The sequence below is a fragment of the Nerophis lumbriciformis genome, linkage group LG10 (genome assembly GCF_033978685.3).
Source record: "Nerophis lumbriciformis linkage group LG10, RoL_Nlum_v2.1, whole genome shotgun sequence".
Taxonomy (NCBI): domain Eukaryota; kingdom Metazoa; phylum Chordata; class Actinopteri; order Syngnathiformes; family Syngnathidae; genus Nerophis; species Nerophis lumbriciformis.
The window spans coordinates 41,490,733-41,510,691 of NC_084557.2; the positions used below are offsets into that span (position 1 = coordinate 41,490,733).

A 19,959-nucleotide genomic window follows, 5' to 3' on the forward strand; every position below is an offset into this window, starting at 1 on the left:
TCCAGAAGTTATCTCACCCTGTGAGAAGCCTCTACGTTAATAATGATTTCTAATGTTGCAAAAATGTGTAGAATAAAAGTTAAAATACACCATTTCTGTCAACAAAGATTTGCGTCAGCCTTGGAGAGTAGGCTAATATAGCTAATATAGACACCAACATGTGTTGCCTTCATTATAACACTTATATAAGACTGATTTTATTTCTTATTTTGTTGGTCCAATACGGCTCTTTCAACATTTTGGGTTGCCGACCCTACTATACAGTATTGTAGTATGACATAGAAGATACGTACGATACAATTCCCTATTGTTTATATCGTAATGGGCAGCACCGTGGGACAGGGGTTAGTGCGTACGCCTCACAATACGAAGGTCTTGGGTTCAATCCTGGGCTCGGGATCTTTCTGTGTGAAGTTTCTGACTGCTTGGGTTCCCTCCGGGTACTCCGGCTTCCTCCCACCTCCAAAGACATGCACCTGGGGATAGGTTGATTGGCAACACTAAATTGGCCCTAGTGTGTGAATGTGAGTGTGAATGTTGTCTGTCTATCTGTGTTGGCCCTGTGATGAGGTGGCGACTTGTCCAGGGTGTACCCCGCCTTCCGCCCGAACGCAGCTGAGACAGGCTACAGCACCCCCCCAGCGACCCCGAACGGGACAAGCGGTAGAAAATGGATGGATGGGTGGATATATCGTAATGTTGACGTCTTGGCTGCGGCTAATGTAACTGGAGCGATGCTGCTGTTTTGTGGTAGCATTTTGATGTAATTTAAAAGAACTTAATGGCAAAAGCTTGCAGAAGCATGGATGTCAACACTGTAGAGACATGGAGCACACTGGAAGCTAAACCAACAAAACCCTACGAGAAATTAGTGACAGAAAAAAGAACAACAAACTCCTTTTAAAGAAATCAGAAACCGACTGACAACAGTACTCTGCAAAACATGCCGCGAACACGCCAAATGTATTGTATCACTTAGAGCAGGGGTGCTCACACTTTTTCTGCAGGCGAGCTACTTTTCAATTGATCAAGTCGTGGGGATCTACCTCATTCATATATATAATTTATATTTACTTATTTATGAAATATATGTTTTTGTTAATAAGTTAAAGGTGTTTAATGATATGCAAGCATGTTTAACACATATAGTTAATAGTGTTAATAAATTAAAGGTGTTTAATGATAATGCAATCATGTTTAACACATATAGTTAATATTGTTAATAAATTAAAGGTGTTTAATGATAATGCAATCATGTTTAACACATATAGTTAATATTGTTAATAAATTAAAGGTGTTTAATGATAATACAAGAATGTTTAATACATATAGTTAATATTGTTAATAAATTAAAGGTGTTTAATGATAATACAAGTATGTTTAATTCTTATAGTTAATATTGTTAACAAGTTAAAGGTGTTTAAAGATAATGCAAGCATGTTTAATACATATAGTTAATATTGTTAACAAGTTAAAGGTGTTTAATGATAATACAAGCATGTTTAATACATATAGTTAATATTATTAATAAGTTAAAGGTGTTTAAAGATAATACAAGCATGTTTAACACATATAGTTAATATTGTTAACAAGTTAAAGCTGTTTAATGATAATACAAGCATGTTTAACACATATAGTTAATATTGTTAATAAGTTAAAGGTGTTTAAAGATAATGCAAGCATGTTTAACACATATAGTTAATATTGTTAACAAGTTAAGGTGTTTAAAGATAATACAGGCATGTTTAGCACATATAGATTCCTTTCTTTCATGAAGACAAGAATATAAGTTGGTGTATTACCTGATTCTGATGACTTTTGCATTGATTAGAATCAGACAGTAGTGCTAAAAACGTCCGCATTTTCGAATGGAGGAGAAAAAAGTCCTCCTTTCTGTCCAATACCACATGAAAGTGGTTGGTTTTTGGCATCTTATTTGTCCAGCTTCCGTACTCCTTTGTATACACTTTACAAGAAATACATTGTCGGCAAACTCCGTAGCTTGCTAGCTTGTGCACGCCAGCTTTCTGAGACTCATTTTGTTAGCGCAACTGTGCAACTGTGCAGTCGGTCTTTGGAGTTTTGATGACAGGTACGGCGCCAGAGTCTGTTGAAATAAAGTGTTTCTTGCCTTCCAGTCGGTAATTTTAATGAGCTGGCAGCAGCCAGCGTCATCTCAGAAGACCCTCGGGTGCCCTGAATGTCAATCACGTGACGAAAGTGACGTCATAGTGAAGATTTATGATCGCTCATTTTTAGGACTATTTTTTTAATGCCTGGCTGGTGATCGACTGACACACCCTCCGAGATCGACCGGTAGCTCGCGATCGACGTAATGAGCACCCCTGACTTAGAGACACGGTATGAAGAACCATACAGAAACAGTGTTAAAATGCGACACAATACAAACGCTAGCGCAGAGCAGCAGTGATGAAAAGAAAAACACACCAAACAAGCCTGACAGAGTTGTTGCTCAAAGACACCATCTATGACAAGCAGACACCGAGAAATGACTGAAGCCATCTCTAAATGTATGTGTGTAGACATGACACTAAATACAAAACCCAAAACTAGTGAAGTTGGAACGTTGTGTAAATGGTAAATAAAAACAGAATACAATGATTTGCAAATCCTTTTCAACTTTAACGATCCGGATGGTTCTTTACCTCAACGTCCACAGTTACCAAAAATAATTTGAAATGTGGACTCGTCAGATCACAGAACACTTTTCCACTTGTCCATCTTAGATGAGCTCGGGCCCAGCGAAGTCGAAGTTCTGGGTGTTGTTGAAACGCTTTCGCTTTGCATAGTGGAGTTTTAACTTGCACTTACAGATGTAGCGACCAACTGTAGTTACTGACAGTGGTTTTCTGAAGTGTTCCTGAGCCCATGTGGTGATATCCTTTACACACTGATGTCACTTTTTGATGCAGTACCGCCTGAGGGATCGAAGGTCCGTTAATATCATCGCTTACGTGCAGTGATTTCTCCAGATTCTCTGAACCTTTTGATGATATTACGGACCGTAGATGGTGAAATCCCTAAATTCCTTGCAATTTCTTGTTGAGAAATGTTGTTCTTAAACTGTTGAGACAATTTGCTCCCGCATTTGTTCACAAAGTGGTGACCCTCGCCCCATCCTTGTTTGTGAATGACTGAGCATTTCATGGAAGCTGCTTTTATACCCAATCATGGCACCTGCCTGTTCCCAATTAGCCTGTTCACCTGTGGGATGTTCCAAATAAGTGTTTGATGAGCACTCCTCAACTTTCTCAGTCTTTTTGCCATTTGTGCCAGCTTTTTTGAAACATGTTGCAGGCATCAAATTCCAAATGAGCTAATGTTTTCAAAAAATAAAGTTTCCCAGTTCGAACGTTAAGTATCTTGTCTTTGCAGTCTATTCGATTAAATATAGGTTGAAAAGGATTTGGTAGTCTGTTTTTATTTACCATTTACACAACGTGCCAACTTCACTGGTTGTAGGGTTTGTATTTGTATTGTCAGTGACCCCCAACTGGACAAGCGGTAGAAAATGGATGGATGGATGGATGTTTGTCTTCTTTTTATACATAAAATGTGTTTTAACAAAATATAAGGAAATAAAATACTATATTGTGATATACTGTATATATATCGTTAGCGGAATATTAAATGACCTATATCAGGATGTATATTTTTTCCCACAATTCCACTGCACTACAACACTAGTCAGAATTTAGCCATCTTCGTTTCTGGTTGTAAATAAATCAGGTCACCTTCGGAGGAGTGTGACGTTTGACATTCAAACTCACTTGTCTTGTGTTGTGAGCAAAAGTTTTCTGTCCAACATGTGCTGTATTTGTCACACAGGACGCTGGTGCAAATGTGCCAGCTTGTGAGGTAGTATCACAGGTGTAACAGATGCGAGGCGGTGGAAAAGTCAGCACGGGGTGTGAGGTTTACCACCTACGACTCACTTGTCGTAGGTTGGAAAGGTTGTGAAAGACACAGGAAAATAAATCCAATTCAATAAATAAATGCCAAATTTGCAGCATCTTAGTGAAAGATTATTAATGATCTCATGTGGAAAGCCACAACTCTTAAGTGTCTTTTTTGCTGGATCTCCTTCTCATAAATGAATGCTCTATAAGACAGCGTCTCGGCAGACCTGCCTGCCGGCTGCTGACTTCTCTCGGCCAATCAGAGACAACAAACAAGATGGGTCGCAATGTCACCCGGGGCAACCAGGCCTGAGACAGATGGACTGATTATACAAAGTGATCCCCTTGGCAGTAGAAAATCACAACCTTAGCTTCTACCTGATGATGCTCATTGTTAGCAAGTCCCTCTTGTACCTCAACCTCATCAGTTTACTTTAACAAATATTCTCTCCATGACCCTGTGTAAGGCTTGGCCGGATTCAATAGCGTTTTTTTGTTTTTTGTCAGCAGTTTGACATATAGGTACAAACCCCGTTTCCATATGAGTTGGGAAATTGTGTTAGATGTAAATATAAACGGAATACAATGATTTGTAAATCATTTTCAACCCATATTCAGTTAAATATGCTACAAAGACAACATATTTGATGCTCAAACTGATAAACATTTTTTTTTTTTGCAAATAATCATTAACTTTAGAATTTGATGCCAGCAACACGTGACAAAGAAGATGGGAAAGGTGGAAATAAATACTGATAAAGTTGAGGAATGCTCATCAAACACTTATTTGGAACATCCCACAGGTATGCAGGCTAATTGGGAACAGGTGGGTATAAAAACAGCTTCCCAAAAAGTGCTCAGTCTTTCACAAGAAAGGATGGGGCGAGGTACACCCTTTTGTCCACAACTGCGTGAGCAAATAGTCAAACAGTTTAAGAACAACGTTTCTCAAAGTGCAATTGCAAGAAATTTAGGGATTTCAACATCTACGGTCCATAATATCATCAAAAGGTTCAGAGAATCTGGAGAAATCACTCCACGTAAGCGGTATGGCCGGAAACCAACATTGAATGACCGTGACCTTCGATCCCTCAAAAACAGACATCAACCTCTAAAGGATATCACCACATGGGCTCAGGGACACTTCAGAAAACCACTGTCACTAAATACAGTTGGTCGCTACATCTGTAAGTGCAAGTTAAAGCTCTACTATGCAAAGCGAAAGCCATTTATCAACAACGTCCAGAAACGCTGCCGTCTTCTCTGGGCCCGAGATCATCTAAGATGGACTCATGCAAAGTGGAAAAGTGTTCTGTGGTCTGACGAGTCCACATTTTAAATTGTTTTTGGAAATATTCGACATCGTGTCATCCGGACCAAAGGGGAAGTGAACCATCCAGACTGTTATAGACGCAAGGTTCAAAAGCCAGCAACTGTGATGGTATGGGGGTGCATTAGTGCCCAAGGCATGGGTAACTTACACATCTGTGCAGGCACCATTAATGCTGAAAGGTACATACAGGTTTTGGAACAACATATGCTGCCATCTAAGCGCCGTCTTTTTCATGGACGCCCCTGCTTATTTCAGCAAGACAATGCCAAGCCTCATTCAGCACGTGTTACAACAGCGTGGCTTCGTAAAAAAAAGAGTGCGGGTACTTTCCTGGACCGCTTGCAGTCCAGACCTGTCTCCCATCGAAAATGTGTGGCGCATTATGAAGCGTAAAATACGACAGCGGAGACCCCGGACTGTTGAACGACTGAAGCTCTACATAAAACAAGAATGGGAAAGAATTCCACTTTCAAAGCTTCAACAATTAGTTTCCTCAGTTCCCAATCGTTTATTGAGTGTTGTTTAAAGAAAAGGTGATGTAACACAGTGGTGAACATGCCCTTTCCCAACTACTTTGGCACATCAAATATCTTGTCTGTTTAGTGCATTCAATTGAATATGGGTTGAAAATGATTTGCAAATCATTGTATTCCGTTTATATTTACATCCAACACAATTTCCCAACTCATATGGAAACGGGGTTTGTATATGGTCTATTGCGGAGGGTAATCTGAGCGTATTTAGATGGAAATGTGTTAAAGAAAAAATCAAGATCATGGAGGAAATGTGTGTGCACAAGGTAATATGTCAGCATCCACCAGACCACTATCAGGCGAGACGTTTGGATCAATCAGAATAGGGTGGGACGCTGGAAAAGATAGAGGTCAGAGAGAGTGAGAGAGAGACGGTCTTACTCCATGTTCCCAGCCATCAGCAGGATGAGGTTGTAGATGTTGGAGAAGATGCAGAGGGAAAGGATGGTGCTGAAGAACATGGTCATCCAGGAGCCGTGATCCTCGCGGAACATTTTCAGACGCAGGTATCGACCTGAAGGGACACACACACAGGAGCGCCAACAAGAGCTTGTCAGGCGGTGAACATGCGCCATCATGGAGATGAACTAAATAAATTAGCGGCTCGGATCAATAGCGCCACAGTCTGTTGGACATGTGCCCTTTGGGATCCCAATGAAGATTAAGGACCACTTTAAGGTGCTGCTTCCCCAACCCGGGAGTGATTGTCTTTCAACATTTGAGGTGTCATCATTAATCCCAGCGGGAAAAACATCCACCTCACACTTAATTTGAACCATACCAGTTCTGCCCGATTAGAGGAATCATTCAAACACTCGTGACCTGTGGCGTTTGTATATTCATTTGTTTTGCCTTGTGCAGCCCCTGCATAGAATCCCATTACGTACAAACACAGTATCTTTCTGGCAGAGCAGGAGATTGATTCGGATGTCAGGCCTTCTGAGCTGAATACGAATCATGCAGTACAAGGCGACAGGGGACGGCGCTTAGCTTGTTGCTAGATTACGCTCAATCATCTCCAGCTCCTGATTACATCTGTAATTACAGTTTTTCTAGTCAAAATGAGATGGGGGGGGGGGAGGCAATAACTTGGAACTTATTACAGAGAAACAGCAGGTAAATACGTATGAATAATGCAGTTTACTCTGTGGCTGCTAGCCATTGATCTAAACTGACTTAGCGCCAGTCCCAATACACCCCCTCGCCCTACTTTTTAGCCCTATAAGTAAAAAAAAAAGAAGTTAAAGTACCAATGATTGTCACACACACACACTAGGTGTGGCAACATTATTCTCTGCGTTTGACCCATCACCCTTGATCACCCCCTGGGAGGTGAGGGGAGCAGTGGGCCTGGGAATCATTTTTGGTGATTTAACCCCCAATTCCAACCCTTGATGCTAAGTGCCAAGCAGGTAGGCAATGGGTCCCATTTTTTGTAGTCTTTGGTATGACTCGGCCGGGGTTTGAACTCACAACCTACAGATCTCAGAGCGGTCACTCTAACCACTAGGCCACTGAGTAGGTTGTCTATGAATGTTCTCATTAATCCAGGTCATTGCCATCTCAGGGCATTCAATTGATCGCAACTGGATATTTTGGTTTGTCTTAGAAGATGTTTCGCCTCTCATCCGAATAGGCTTAATCAGTTCATGCTCATAGATTTAGATTGGTCACATCTAGTCCCTACATTTTGCGCGTTCCCGAGAGAGTAGTGGTGTCCCAATTACTTTTTGCATCTAGGACAGTGGTTCTTAACCTGGGTTCGATCGAACCCTAGGGGTTCGGTGAGTCGGCCTCAGGAATTCGGCGGAGCCTCCGCCACGGAGGTAAAGACACATCCGACTTATCGTGTAAATAAAAACTTCTCCCTATCAGCGTATTATGGATACCCCCAAACAATGTTCCCTCTAATTTTTCATCTGATTTGCAGGTTGATTGATCGATTGAAACTTTTACTAGCAGATTGCAAAGGAAGAGAATACACAGTACAGTTTACACAGTACAGTACATATTCCGTACAATTGACCACTAAATGGTAACACCGAATAAGTTTTTCAACTTATTTAAGTTGGGGTCCACGTTAATCAATTCATGGTAATGTGTGTAAGGTGTGTAATTTGTTGTGAGTTCATGCACTGTGTTGGTTTTGTTCTTTGAACAAGGTGATGTTCATGCGCGGTTCATTTTGTGAACCAGTAAAAAAATAAATGACTTTTTCTTGAATTTGAAAAAAGAAGGGTTCGGTGAATGCGCATATGAAACTGGTGGTGTTCGGTACCTCCAACAAGGTTAAGAACCACTGATCTAGGAGTAGTGGACATAACGAGGGATAGGGGGTATGAATTCAGAATCAGAATCAGAAATACTTTAATAATCCCCGAGGGGAAATTAAAGATTTTCAGCACAATCCCATTCAAGAGCAGACAAACTTTACAGGGAGACAGAACAGGATCGCTGACGGGTCTGCTAACTTCCGGTGCCCCTTACAAATAAGGTGTGAAACAGGTAAACGCTGGGCCAAGGAAAAAGAACCTCATAGCCATAGCACACATAAACATGTGTGTAAGAGGGAAACATCAGAGAACACAAAGGACATTAAAGACATTAAAAGAGCAGAGCTGATGCAACCAGCCACTTCTACACACAGCCACAAAAGTAAAACAACAACAACAACAACAAAAAACTATACATTGTGGTGGCCTCTGCGGTGTTCCACACCATCGTCTGCTGGGGTGGCGGGAGCATGGCCAGAGGCAGGAGCAGACCCAACAAAGCAACCAAGAGAGCCCCGACTCCACCATACTTGCCAACCCTCCCGGATTTCCCGGGAGACTCCCGAAATTCAGCGCCTCTCCCGAAAACCTACCGGGACAAATTGTCTCCCGAAAATCTCCCTAAATTCAGGCGGACTCAGGTCCATGAGGACCTGAGTCCGCTTTCCCACAATATAAACAGCGTACCTGCCCAATGACGTTATAACTGTAGAATGATCGAAGGCGAGTTCTTGGTTTCTTATGTAGGTTTATTGTTAGGCAGTTTCTTTAACGTCCTCCCAGCGTGGTAACAACACACAACAACAGCAGTCACGTTTCCCTCTACCGTAAAGCAGTTCGTCTGCCGTAAACAGCAATGTTGTGACACTCTTAAACAGGACAATACTGCCATCTAGTGCATTTGATGAAGGCACTTTTGTGCGTGCCACACAGCAATGCATCATCAGAGAGGGTGTTCAGCATGGTTCGAAAAATAGTGACAGAGAATAGAACAAGGATGGACAATTCAACCCTTAACTCAACAATGAGTAGATGAGTGTTATGTGTGTGTATATGTGTAAATAAATGAACACTGAAACTCAAGTATTTCTCTTATTTATATATATATATATATATATATATATATATATATATATATATATATATATATATATATATATATATATATATATATATATATAATAAAATAAATATATATTTATAGCTAGAATTCACTGAAAGTCAAGTATTTCTTATATCAATCAATCAATCAATCAATCTTTATTTATATAGCCCTAAATCACAAGTGTCTCAAAGGGCTGCACAAGCCACAACGACATCCTCGGTACAAAGCCCACATACGGGCAAGGAAAAACTCACCCCAGTGGGACGTCGATGTGAATGACTATGAGAAACCTTGGAGAGGACCGCATGTGTGGGTAACCCCCCCCCCCCCTCTAGGGGAGACCGAAAGCAATGGATGTCGAGTGGGTCTGACATAATATTGTGAGAGTCCAGTCCATAGTGGATCCAACATAATAGTATTTCATATATATAATAATATATATATGAAATACTTATATATATATATATATATATATATATATATATACATAAAATACTTGACTTGGTGAATTCTAGCTGTAAATATACTCCTCCCCTCTTAACCACGCCCCCAACCACGCCCTGCCCCCCATTAAACATTAAATACCTACAAAAAAATCACAGGATACAAGTCGTCCATGGCGGCTTCTCCTCCGTGTAGTTCTTCGTTACCGAAGCATGATGAATGTAAAAAAACGATCTCAGCCGTTAATTCCAATGCTGTCGGGTTTGTTGTGTAATAGTGCGTCTAAGGTTGTAGGGTACACTGCTACTAATAAAGTACCGCGGTACTAATTCATTTAAAAACGTACTATACTGCCTTTGGGGGAAAAAAATAATCATCCACATATCTACATATACTGCGATGTGGCGGTGACGTTGCTGAGGCGCGGCGGCGCACACACTGAGCGCATACAAGCAGAAAAGGGTCGAAAGCAATAATGACAAAAAAACCTGCAATTTTACTGGTTAATAAAGAGTGTGTGAAGCACAATATGGAGGTATTTGGGCTTAAAAACTATCGATAAAGGTGACACTTTAAACACTGCAAAACATGCCTCGCCACTTGTGTCAATACAGCATTACCACCGTTTCTTCAAACTAACGTAAACATTATAAACATTCAGAGATGCACAAGGAGTTTAAAGCATGACATGTTCAAACAGCCCACGTAGTGTAAAATAATGCAAGTAAATTGACTGAATTTCCTAACAAAGTCACACTTTTTCATTGCTACTTGTCTTATCTATGTACTTTTAGCCTTATTGTTTTCAGTGTTTACTAGAAGCAGAAGAATCACAAGAGTTTTTATTGCCATTGTTTGAGAACGGATTCACAAACTAGGAATTTTACTTGGTGCAATCGTGCAACATAAAACACATATAACACAGAATAGAATAACATGAGCTGTAACTGAGCTATCAGATCTTGTTATTGTTCATGTGCCTGATGGCAGAGGGGAAATAAGTCATTATTATTATTAACTATTATTACCAATTATTGTACTTGTCTTAATGCACAGGTTAAAACCATACATCATGAAGCATTTAATACAATGTCAATAAAGCTTTGTATTCTATTCTAATCTAATTTCAGATTATGGCAGGCTGTATGTAATATGTAAAATAATTGTGAACTATTCTTTGAGTGCAATAAGATAAGCCCATATGTTTAACGTGCCTTTTAATTTGAATTCCCATCTTTTGAAGTTGTTTTTTGAGTGCAAAAAGAAACATTGTCACGACGGGGTTTTCGCAGCTTACTACGGGGACGTTCTCCCAGGAATGCAGACGGACTACTCCGGACAAGGCGTGCAGGTAAAAACATGATTTATTCCTCAAAATCAAAGTATTACAAAAAAACTGAAAACAAGCCGACAGAACAACGTGCCTGATCGCACTCGAAGCTAAAGCAAATACTTAGCACAGACTATGGACAAGGCAAAACTCACGTAACTGTGGCATGAACAAACAAAACTTACGTAACAGGTGCATGTAGCAAACACTTAGCATAAACTCGAAACAAGACATGAACCTATGTGACTGTTGCATACAGCAAACAATGACGCCAGACTGAGCGTGGCGAGCAAGGTGAATAAATAGCTCTCTGATTAGTGGTTGACAGCAGTTGAGCATGGGACCACTAACCAGAGGCAGGTGAACCCAATTAATCCCCATGGTGACCAAAATAAACCCAGGAGTGGACAAACAGGAACTAAGGGAGTCCAAATCTAACAGAACATAACAAAATATATGTTTAATCATAAGTTTTATCATAAGATGTTCTGTTATGAGTAAGCCAATATTGACATTTTTTGTGGAGCCCTTTATTTTGAAGTATCAAAAAGTATTGAAATACATACTTATATACATTTTGGTACCAAAATATTGGTTTTGGGATAACTCTAGGTGGGACGAATGTGCAAACGTAACTATGTAGTCACTTATGTGCCCGAATGTAACAAGTGGTGTCCCAATTCCTAGAGAAGATTACAAAGCTCTACCACTTTTTGCTTCAATTCAAGGGTATAGTGGTAGTGAGTGAGGGTGTAGTAGTAGTGAGTAAGGGTTAATGGTAGTGGGTGATGGTGTAGTGGTAGTGAGTGAGTGTGTAGTAGTAGTGAGTGAGGGTGTAGTGGTAATGAGTAAGGGTTAATGGTAGTGAGTGAGGATTAGTAGTAGTGAGTAAGGGTGTAGTGGTAGTGAGTGAGGATGTAGTGGTAGTGAGTAAGGGTTAATGGTAGTGGGTGATGGTGTAGTGGTAGTGAGTGAGGGTGTAGTGGTAGTGAGGAAGGGTTAATGGTAGTGAGTGAAGGTTAGTGGTAGTGAGTGAGGGTGTAGTGGTAGTGAATGAGGGTTAGTGGTAGTGAGTGAGGGTTAATGGTAGTGAGTGAGGGTTAGTGGTAGTGACGGGGTTAGTAGTAGTGAGTGAGGGTGTAGTGGTAGTGAGTGAGGGTTAGTAGTAGTGAGTAAGGGTGTAGTCGTAGTGAGTAAGGGTTAATGGTAGTGGGTGATGGTGTAGTGGTAGTGAGTGAGGGTGTAGTGGTAGTGAGTAAGGGTTAATGGTAGTGGGTGATGGTGTAGTGGTAGTGAGTGAGGGTGTAGTGGTAGTGAGGAAGGGTTAATGGTAGTGAGTGAAGGTTAGTGGTAGTGAGTGAGGGTGTAGTGGTAGTGAATGAGGGTTAGTGGTAGTGAGTGAGGGTTAATGGTAGTGAGTGAGGGTTAGTGGTAGTGACTGGGGGTTAGTAGTAGTGAGTAAGGGTGTAGAGGTAGTGAATGAGGGTTAGTGGTAGTGAGTGAGGGTTAATGGTAGTGAGTGAGGGTTAGTGGTAGTGACTGGGGGTTAGTAGTAGTGAGTGAGGGTGTAGTGGTAGTGAGTGAGGGTTAGTAGTAGTGAGTAAGAGTGTAGTGGTAGTGAGTGAGGGTGTAGTGGTAGTGAGTAAGGGTCAATGGTAGTGAGTGAAGGTTAGTGATAGTGAGTGAGGGTGTAGTGGTAGTGAATGAGGGTTAGTGGTAGTGAGTGAGGGTTAATGGTAGTGAGTGAGGGTTAGTGGTAGTGACTGGGGGTTAGTAGTAGTGAGTAAGGGTGTAGTGGTAGTGAATGAGGGTTAGTGGTAGTGAGTGAGGGTTAATGGTAGTGAGTGAGGGTTAGTGGTAGTGACTGGGGGTTAGTAGTAGTGAGTGAGGGTGTAGTGGTAGTGAGTGAGGGTTAGTAGTAGTGAGTAAGAGTGTAGTGGTAGTGAGTGAGGGTGTAGTGGTAGTGAGTAAGGGTCAATGGTAGTGAGTGAAGGTTAGTGATAGTGAGTGAGGGTGTAGTGGTAGTGAATGAGGATTAGTGGTAGTGAGTGAGGGTTGATGATAGTGAGTGACGGTTAGTGGTAGTGAGTGAGGGTTAGTGGTAGTGAGTGAGGGTGTAGTGGTAGTGAGTGAGGGTTAGTGGTAGTGAGTGAGGGTTTAGTGGTAGTGAGTGAGGGTTTAGTGGTAGTGAATGAGGGTGTCGTGGTAGCGAGTTGGGTAGACTATGTCTCCCGGCTGGCCTGGGAACGCCTCGGGATTCCCCGGGAGTAGCTGGACGAAGTGGCTGGGGAGAGGGAAGTCTGGGCTTCCCCCACGACCCAACATTGGATAAGCGGAAGAAGATGGATGGAATAGTAAAACAAATGACCATTTTAGCAGGGCAGCCATGTTGTATAAACGTTATTAAAGGCCCTCGTATTACCGTCACGGACAACTTAGGGCCATTTATCTTGACATAAGTTAGTAATCAGCATAGCCAGTTTGATGCTTCAATGTTATAAATGAGAGAGGCTCTACTAGACTCAGCTGTTTACGATTTTACATATGGTACATAAATACACTCCTCTGTCACTATGTATCTACGCCAAACGAGGTCGTCTTTGTTGAGGGGTCTTGTTTTTCCACCCATTTAGATCTATATATATATACATATATATACTCTTTTTTGGGGGAGGGGAGGGGCGGGGGGTCGTCTTTAATTTGCCAAAAGCAGGATTGCCCGGCATTAGGCCTAGACCATAAGTCTTCCTCTGTGGTACTTCAGGGCTCATCACGGTTACTTAATTGAATTCACTTGCATGGCTGAGCTTAATTGCCTCCAGTACCAATGAGCCCTTGCTTTGGTCGAGAGGTACGTGCACGGTGTACATCTGCAGATGTGACTTAAAAAAAAGTAGCGCTTCAATAAGGCTGTGCCGTTTTAAGATGGTGAGCACCACGATAAGGATGATTCATGGGTTCTGTCCAAGCCTCGGGGGTGGGGTTCAGTCCTGGCGAAGGAGGCGGCCACACCACGTGCATGTGGGAGGAAAAACAGATATCTTTTTTTTTTTCTTGGGTTTCATTAATTTTATCACTGTTGGAAGAATTGTATTGGGGGAGTAAAACATGTCCTGCTATTAGAGGACTAAAACAGAGCAATGTCTCCATCTAGTGGTGATTTAAAAACACGCACTATCTGATAGTGAGACAAAACCTACTACTAATATCAAGTAAGGGTAGACACCCTGCTGGAAAGCACACTTTTTTTTTTTTTATCAATTTCTAATTAAGTTTTAGATTTTAGATGACTGACTCACACTATTAAATAACTGAAGTCTCCTGCTAAGTCCCAAATTACAATGACACTAATTCTAATTCCCATCTTATTCAAACATTTATTTCGTCACCTATTTCTTTTTTTAAAGATAGCTTTTTATTCGATTGACCTCTTTTTTTCGACTTGTTCAGGTGCCCTTGTTCATACTACTACCGTAAGAGAAGTGGCCTTCTCGGGTATCTTAATACCAATCTCTCACAACAAAACAAAGCCGGCCTTGACAGCGTCTTAGCATGTAAACAGTGCCGCCCTCATCTCATTCATCATGCAATCTCTTTAGGATTCTCTCGGGGAGGTTTGCTTAATGCTGCGTCTTCTCATCGGGTCCCTGGAGCTGAGCTGTTGTGTAACTCCAGAGCGAGGATGATAAGTAAGCTGTGTGAGGTGACTAGCATGGACTTTAACATGTAATATTGACGTATTTTGCCCATCACAACGTTCGCTATTTCCTTTAACGACAACTACAGTTTTAAGGACTTCATTATTCCTTGAAGGTGGTTTGTAAATCGAAAAGTTTGTATAGCGCAGCAAATTTCTCAATGAGAAACATTGTAAATATGAATAACGGTTTCCAGCTTTGACAAAAGTCCCTATTTTAGTTAAAGGAGAACTGCACTTTTCGGGGGAATTTTGTCTATCGTTCACAATCACATCTTTTTTTTCTTTTTTTTTTAATGATTCTAAAGGGAAACACATGTAAGATGAAGCTAATGAGAGTCACCGTTGTAGCCTCCAAAGTCTCTAAAACAACTTCAAATTCTCCAACAACGTTTTATGCAAGTATGTATATAATGTAGTAACAGACACCTTCATAACAATAAGTAATATGTACAATATACACACTGCAAGTGTATATATATAATGTAGTAACATACATCTTTATAACAATATGTAATATGTACAATATACACACTGCAAGTATATATGTATATATATATATATATATATATATATATATAGTGTATAAACAGACACCTTCATAACAATATATAATATGTTTTATATACACATTGCGAGTATATATATAAGGTGGTAACAGAAACCTTCATTACAATATGTAATATGTTTTGAATACACACTGCAAGTATATATATATACTGTAGTAACAGACACCTTCATAACAATATGTAATATGTACAATATACACACTACAAGTAAATATATAATGTAGTACCGGACACCATAACAATATGTAATATGTTTTATATACACACTGCAAGTATATACAGTATATAATGTAGTAACATACACCTTCATAACAATATGTAGGTAATATGTACAATATACACACTGCAAGTGTATATATATATATATATATATATATATATATATATATACATATATATAATGTAGCAACAGACATCTTCATAACAATATGTACGATATACACACTGCAAGTATATATAGAGTAGAAACAGACACCTTTAAAACAATATGTTATATGTACAATATACACACTGCAAGTATATATATATATATATATATATATATATATATATATATATATATATATATAAGTAGTAACAGACACCTTCATAACAATATGTAACACAGGGGTCACCAACCTTTTTGAAACCAAGAGCTACTTCTTGGGTACTGATTAATGCGAAGGGCTACCAGTTTCCATCCACTTTCCTACCGCTTATTCCCTTTGGGGGCACGCTGGAGCCTATCTCAGCTACAATCGGGTGGAAGGCGGGGTACACCCTGGACAAGTCGCCACCTCATCGCAGGGGCTACCAGTTTGATACACACGTAAATAAATTGCCAGAAATAGCCAATTTGCTCAATTTACCTTTAAGTCTATTATTATTAATAATTAATTATATTTATCTTTGTGGAAACACTGATCATCTTGATTTATCACAATAAATATACATAGAAACAGATAAATATCAATATGCACCACTTTATTTTTATATTTTCTCTAAGTGCACATTTTTCAAATTGAACATTTTCAAATGATCACTTCTAAGACAGTCTTGTGAAATCACAATATCCCATTTTAACTAGCTAGCCACTAACATGTTTTAACAAATCATGAATTACTTTGCAACATCCATCCATCCATTTTCTACCGCTTATTCCCTGTGGGGTCGCGGGGGGCGCTGGAGCCTATCTCAGCTACAATCGGGCGGAAGGCGGGGTACACCCTGGACAAGTCGCCACCTCATCGCAGGGCCAACACAGATAGACAGACAACATTCACACTCACATCCACACACTAGGGCCAATTTAGTGTTGCCAATCAACTTATCCCCAGGTGCATGTCTTTGGAGGTGGGAGGAAGCCGGAGTACCCGGAGGGAACCCACGCAGTCACGGGGAGAACATGCAAACTCCACACAGAAAGATCCCGAGCCCGGGATTGAACCCAAGACTACTCAGGACCTTCGTATTGTGAGGCAGATGCACTAACCCCTCTGCCACCGTGAAGCCTACTTTGCAACATGTTTGTACAAATAATAACTCATGTAAAATACAAAAGTCAACTCTCAAACTTTTAAATAAATCATGTCACACTTTGAACTGGACACCAAATCTGTTTATCTGTTTCTTTGTCAGTTAGTGAAGACCAAGTCTTTAAAATATTTTCTTGGATTTTCAAATTCTATTTGAGTTTTGTCTCTCTTAGAATTAAAAATGTCGAGCAAAGCGAGACCAGCTTGCTAGTAAATAAATAACATTTAAAAAATAGAGGCAGCTCACTGGTAAGTGCTGCTATTTGAGCTATTTTTGGAACAGGCCAGCGGGCTACTCATCTGGTCCTTACGGGCGACCTGGTGCCTTGGTGACCCCTGATGTAATATGTACAATATGCGCACTACAAGTATATATATAATGTAGTAACAGACACCTTTACAACAATATGTAATATGTACAATATTCACACTGCAAGTGTGTGTTACTACATTATATATATATATATATATATATATATATATATATATATATATATATATATATATATATATATATATATATATATATACATATCTATGTACATATATGTATATATATATATGTATATATGTGTAGTAACAGACACCTTCATAACAGTTTGTAATATGTACAATATACACACTAAAAGTATATATATATATTATATAAATATATATATATATATATATATATATATATATATATAAATGTAATGCAGTGACGTGCGGGACCTCACCTGCCATCATGGAAAGAAAAAAAATGTAAAAAGAAAAAAAAAAAATTAAATTGTTATATGTATCCAGTGATTATACTATAAAGTTATTTTCCATTTAACTTCACCAGTTTTAGATTATTTTTATTCAAAATCGCTGAATTTTCACATTTGCCGTTCAAATACTGAGAAGAGACGGTGCGGTGATCAGCAGCCAGTTGAGGCACGTCACTCAGTGCCTCAACATGGATTCCGGACTCGGCTAACTGTTGGCCTGCTGTGCAGTGAGACCGTATTGCTATATGAATTATATTATACATTTCCATAGTTTAGTTAGCTGAGGTATATAATGTACAGTGTATTTTGTCAACAACTGTATGTGTGTAACGTATTTCTTGTGCTGAGCAATCATAAAACGGCTGCGAAGACGCACTGTGTGAGGCTCGCGTAACCCCGCCTCCTGGTGCCGCAGAGTGCACCCCCCGATGGGAGCGCCACACCAACCAAAGCCCACACCCAAACCCTCCACATGCAAGACCGAATCCACCCAAAAAAAGTCACTTAACAAGAAGTCAAAAAGTGCAAAAACAACAATGCTCGCGCCGGAGGAGCCGTGAACGACTGCAGGGACACAACATTAGGTACACCTGCAGACTGCAGCACGGATTTCATATTTCATTCATTCACAACTCCTCCAACACCAACACCACTGTTCCCGCACTTATAAGTAAAGGTAAGACCATAATAACGTTTTTTTTATTAAATGTGCTTTTTTGTGTGCTGCAGTTTGTATGTGTAAAGTTAAAGTTAAGTTAAAGTACCAATGATTCTCACACACACACTAAGTGTGGTGAAATTTGTCCTCTGCATTTGACCCATCCCCTTGATCACCCCCTGGGAGGTGAGGGGAGCAGTGGGCAGCAGCGGCGCCGCGCCCGGTAATACTTTTTGGTGATTTAACCCCCAATTCCAAGCCTTGATGCTGAGTGCCAAGCAGGGAAGAATGCTGGTATGAGCTTTTAAACATAACCCGTTAACTGCTGCCAATCAAATGGTGAATAAGATACTCTTTAGGGTTCATATGTTTGTAAATCTGACTGTGATGAAGTCAGTGCCTCACCAGTCATGAACCTCACCGCACGTCACTGATGTAATGTAATAAAATACACCTTCATAACAATATGTAATATGTACAATATACACACTGCAAGTATACAGTATATATATAATGTAGTAACCAGTGTTGGGTTAGTTACTGAAAACCAGTAACTAGTTACAGTTACTAGTTACTTTATTTCAAAAGTAACTCAGTTACTAACTCAGTTACTTACACCAAAAAGTAATGCGTTACTGTGAAAAGTAACTATTTAGTTACTTATTTTTTTCTCCTTTTTTTTTAAGGCTCCCATTAATGCCCTTTTAGCCTTCATTTCAGTACTGTTATTGCACTGGAGAATAATACAATCTGTTGATCAACTTGACATGCATTTGCATCACTGAACTCTGCTAAGCAATGTGCTCTACATACAACACACAAAGACAAAGATATGTTTCAAAGGGCCAATTTATTTCAAGCCACAACAAATTGACAAAACTATTTGAAATAGCTGCAACATAACATACATAAGTAACAAACCGCATAATAACAACATAGCTGTAAAGCTGGCTTCACCCAAGGAAGGCACACATGACATACACAAAGCCTAATCAGGCATTTTTTTCTCTCAAGGAATTGTGAAATAAAATCATGTATTCAGGAGATCAACACTGTAGTGAAGCCCAGAAGACTCTACACATTTCCCCAGTTTTAGTTTAGAGATAAGGTAAGATTGGCCTGGCCCACTAGCATCCCTCTTTATGTTTGTGAACTTTATAGTCTATACATTTAGAGTGATGTGATAATCAAACACTCTAGAAGTCTAGAATGAAATAGTATATAAGAGAATTGACAGTGTGTACCTTCAATGATGAGCAGAGGCAGAGTTTGGAGTGTTTTCTTTAGCTCGCTTTCCATGTTTATGTACTCACTGTCCAGGTACTTGGAACATGTTTTCCGTGCCATTTGTTGTTTGACGCCGGTGTCATGCTAATTAGCTGCCAGAAAACGGGTGACTCCACTGAAGAAATAGCCTGCATGTCTTCTAGCACATACGCTGCAATGGCTCTATCAATGTTGTCCTGGCTAGCATTGCCTCCGTTAAAATCCTTAGGTGGAGGTGAAGTGGCATCGGAGTCTGTGTCTCTCTTTACTAGCTTCGTCAAAGCATGTTGCTTATGTGGCGTGGCGAAGTTGGGAGAGTGGCCGTGCCAGCAATCTGAGGGTTACTGGTTCAATCCCCACCTTCTACCATCCTAGTCACGTCCGTTGTGTCCTTGAGCAAGACACTTCACCCTTGCCCCTGATGTGTCCTGGTTAGCGCCTTGCATGGCAGCTCCCGCCATCAGTGTGTGAATGTGTGTGTGAATGGGTGAATGTGGAAATAGTGTCAAAGCGCTTTGAGTTCCTGAAAAAGGTAGAAAAGCTATACAAGTATAACCCATTTACTATT

The 19,959-nt window shown here is 40.2% G+C and overlaps 1 protein-coding gene across 1 annotated transcript in view; it reads right to left on the reverse strand.

Annotated features, from left to right (window-relative positions):
* The window catches only part of tmem117 (transmembrane protein 117), a 162,286-nt gene that overhangs the window by 104,477 nt on the left and 37,850 nt on the right, over positions 1-19,959 (reverse strand). Inside the window, exon 4 of the mRNA XM_061969589.2 lies at positions 6,168-6,300. Coding sequence (XP_061825573.1) covers positions 6,168-6,300 — 133 coding nt within the window. The remainder of the gene's footprint in view (positions 1-6,167; positions 6,301-19,959) is intronic.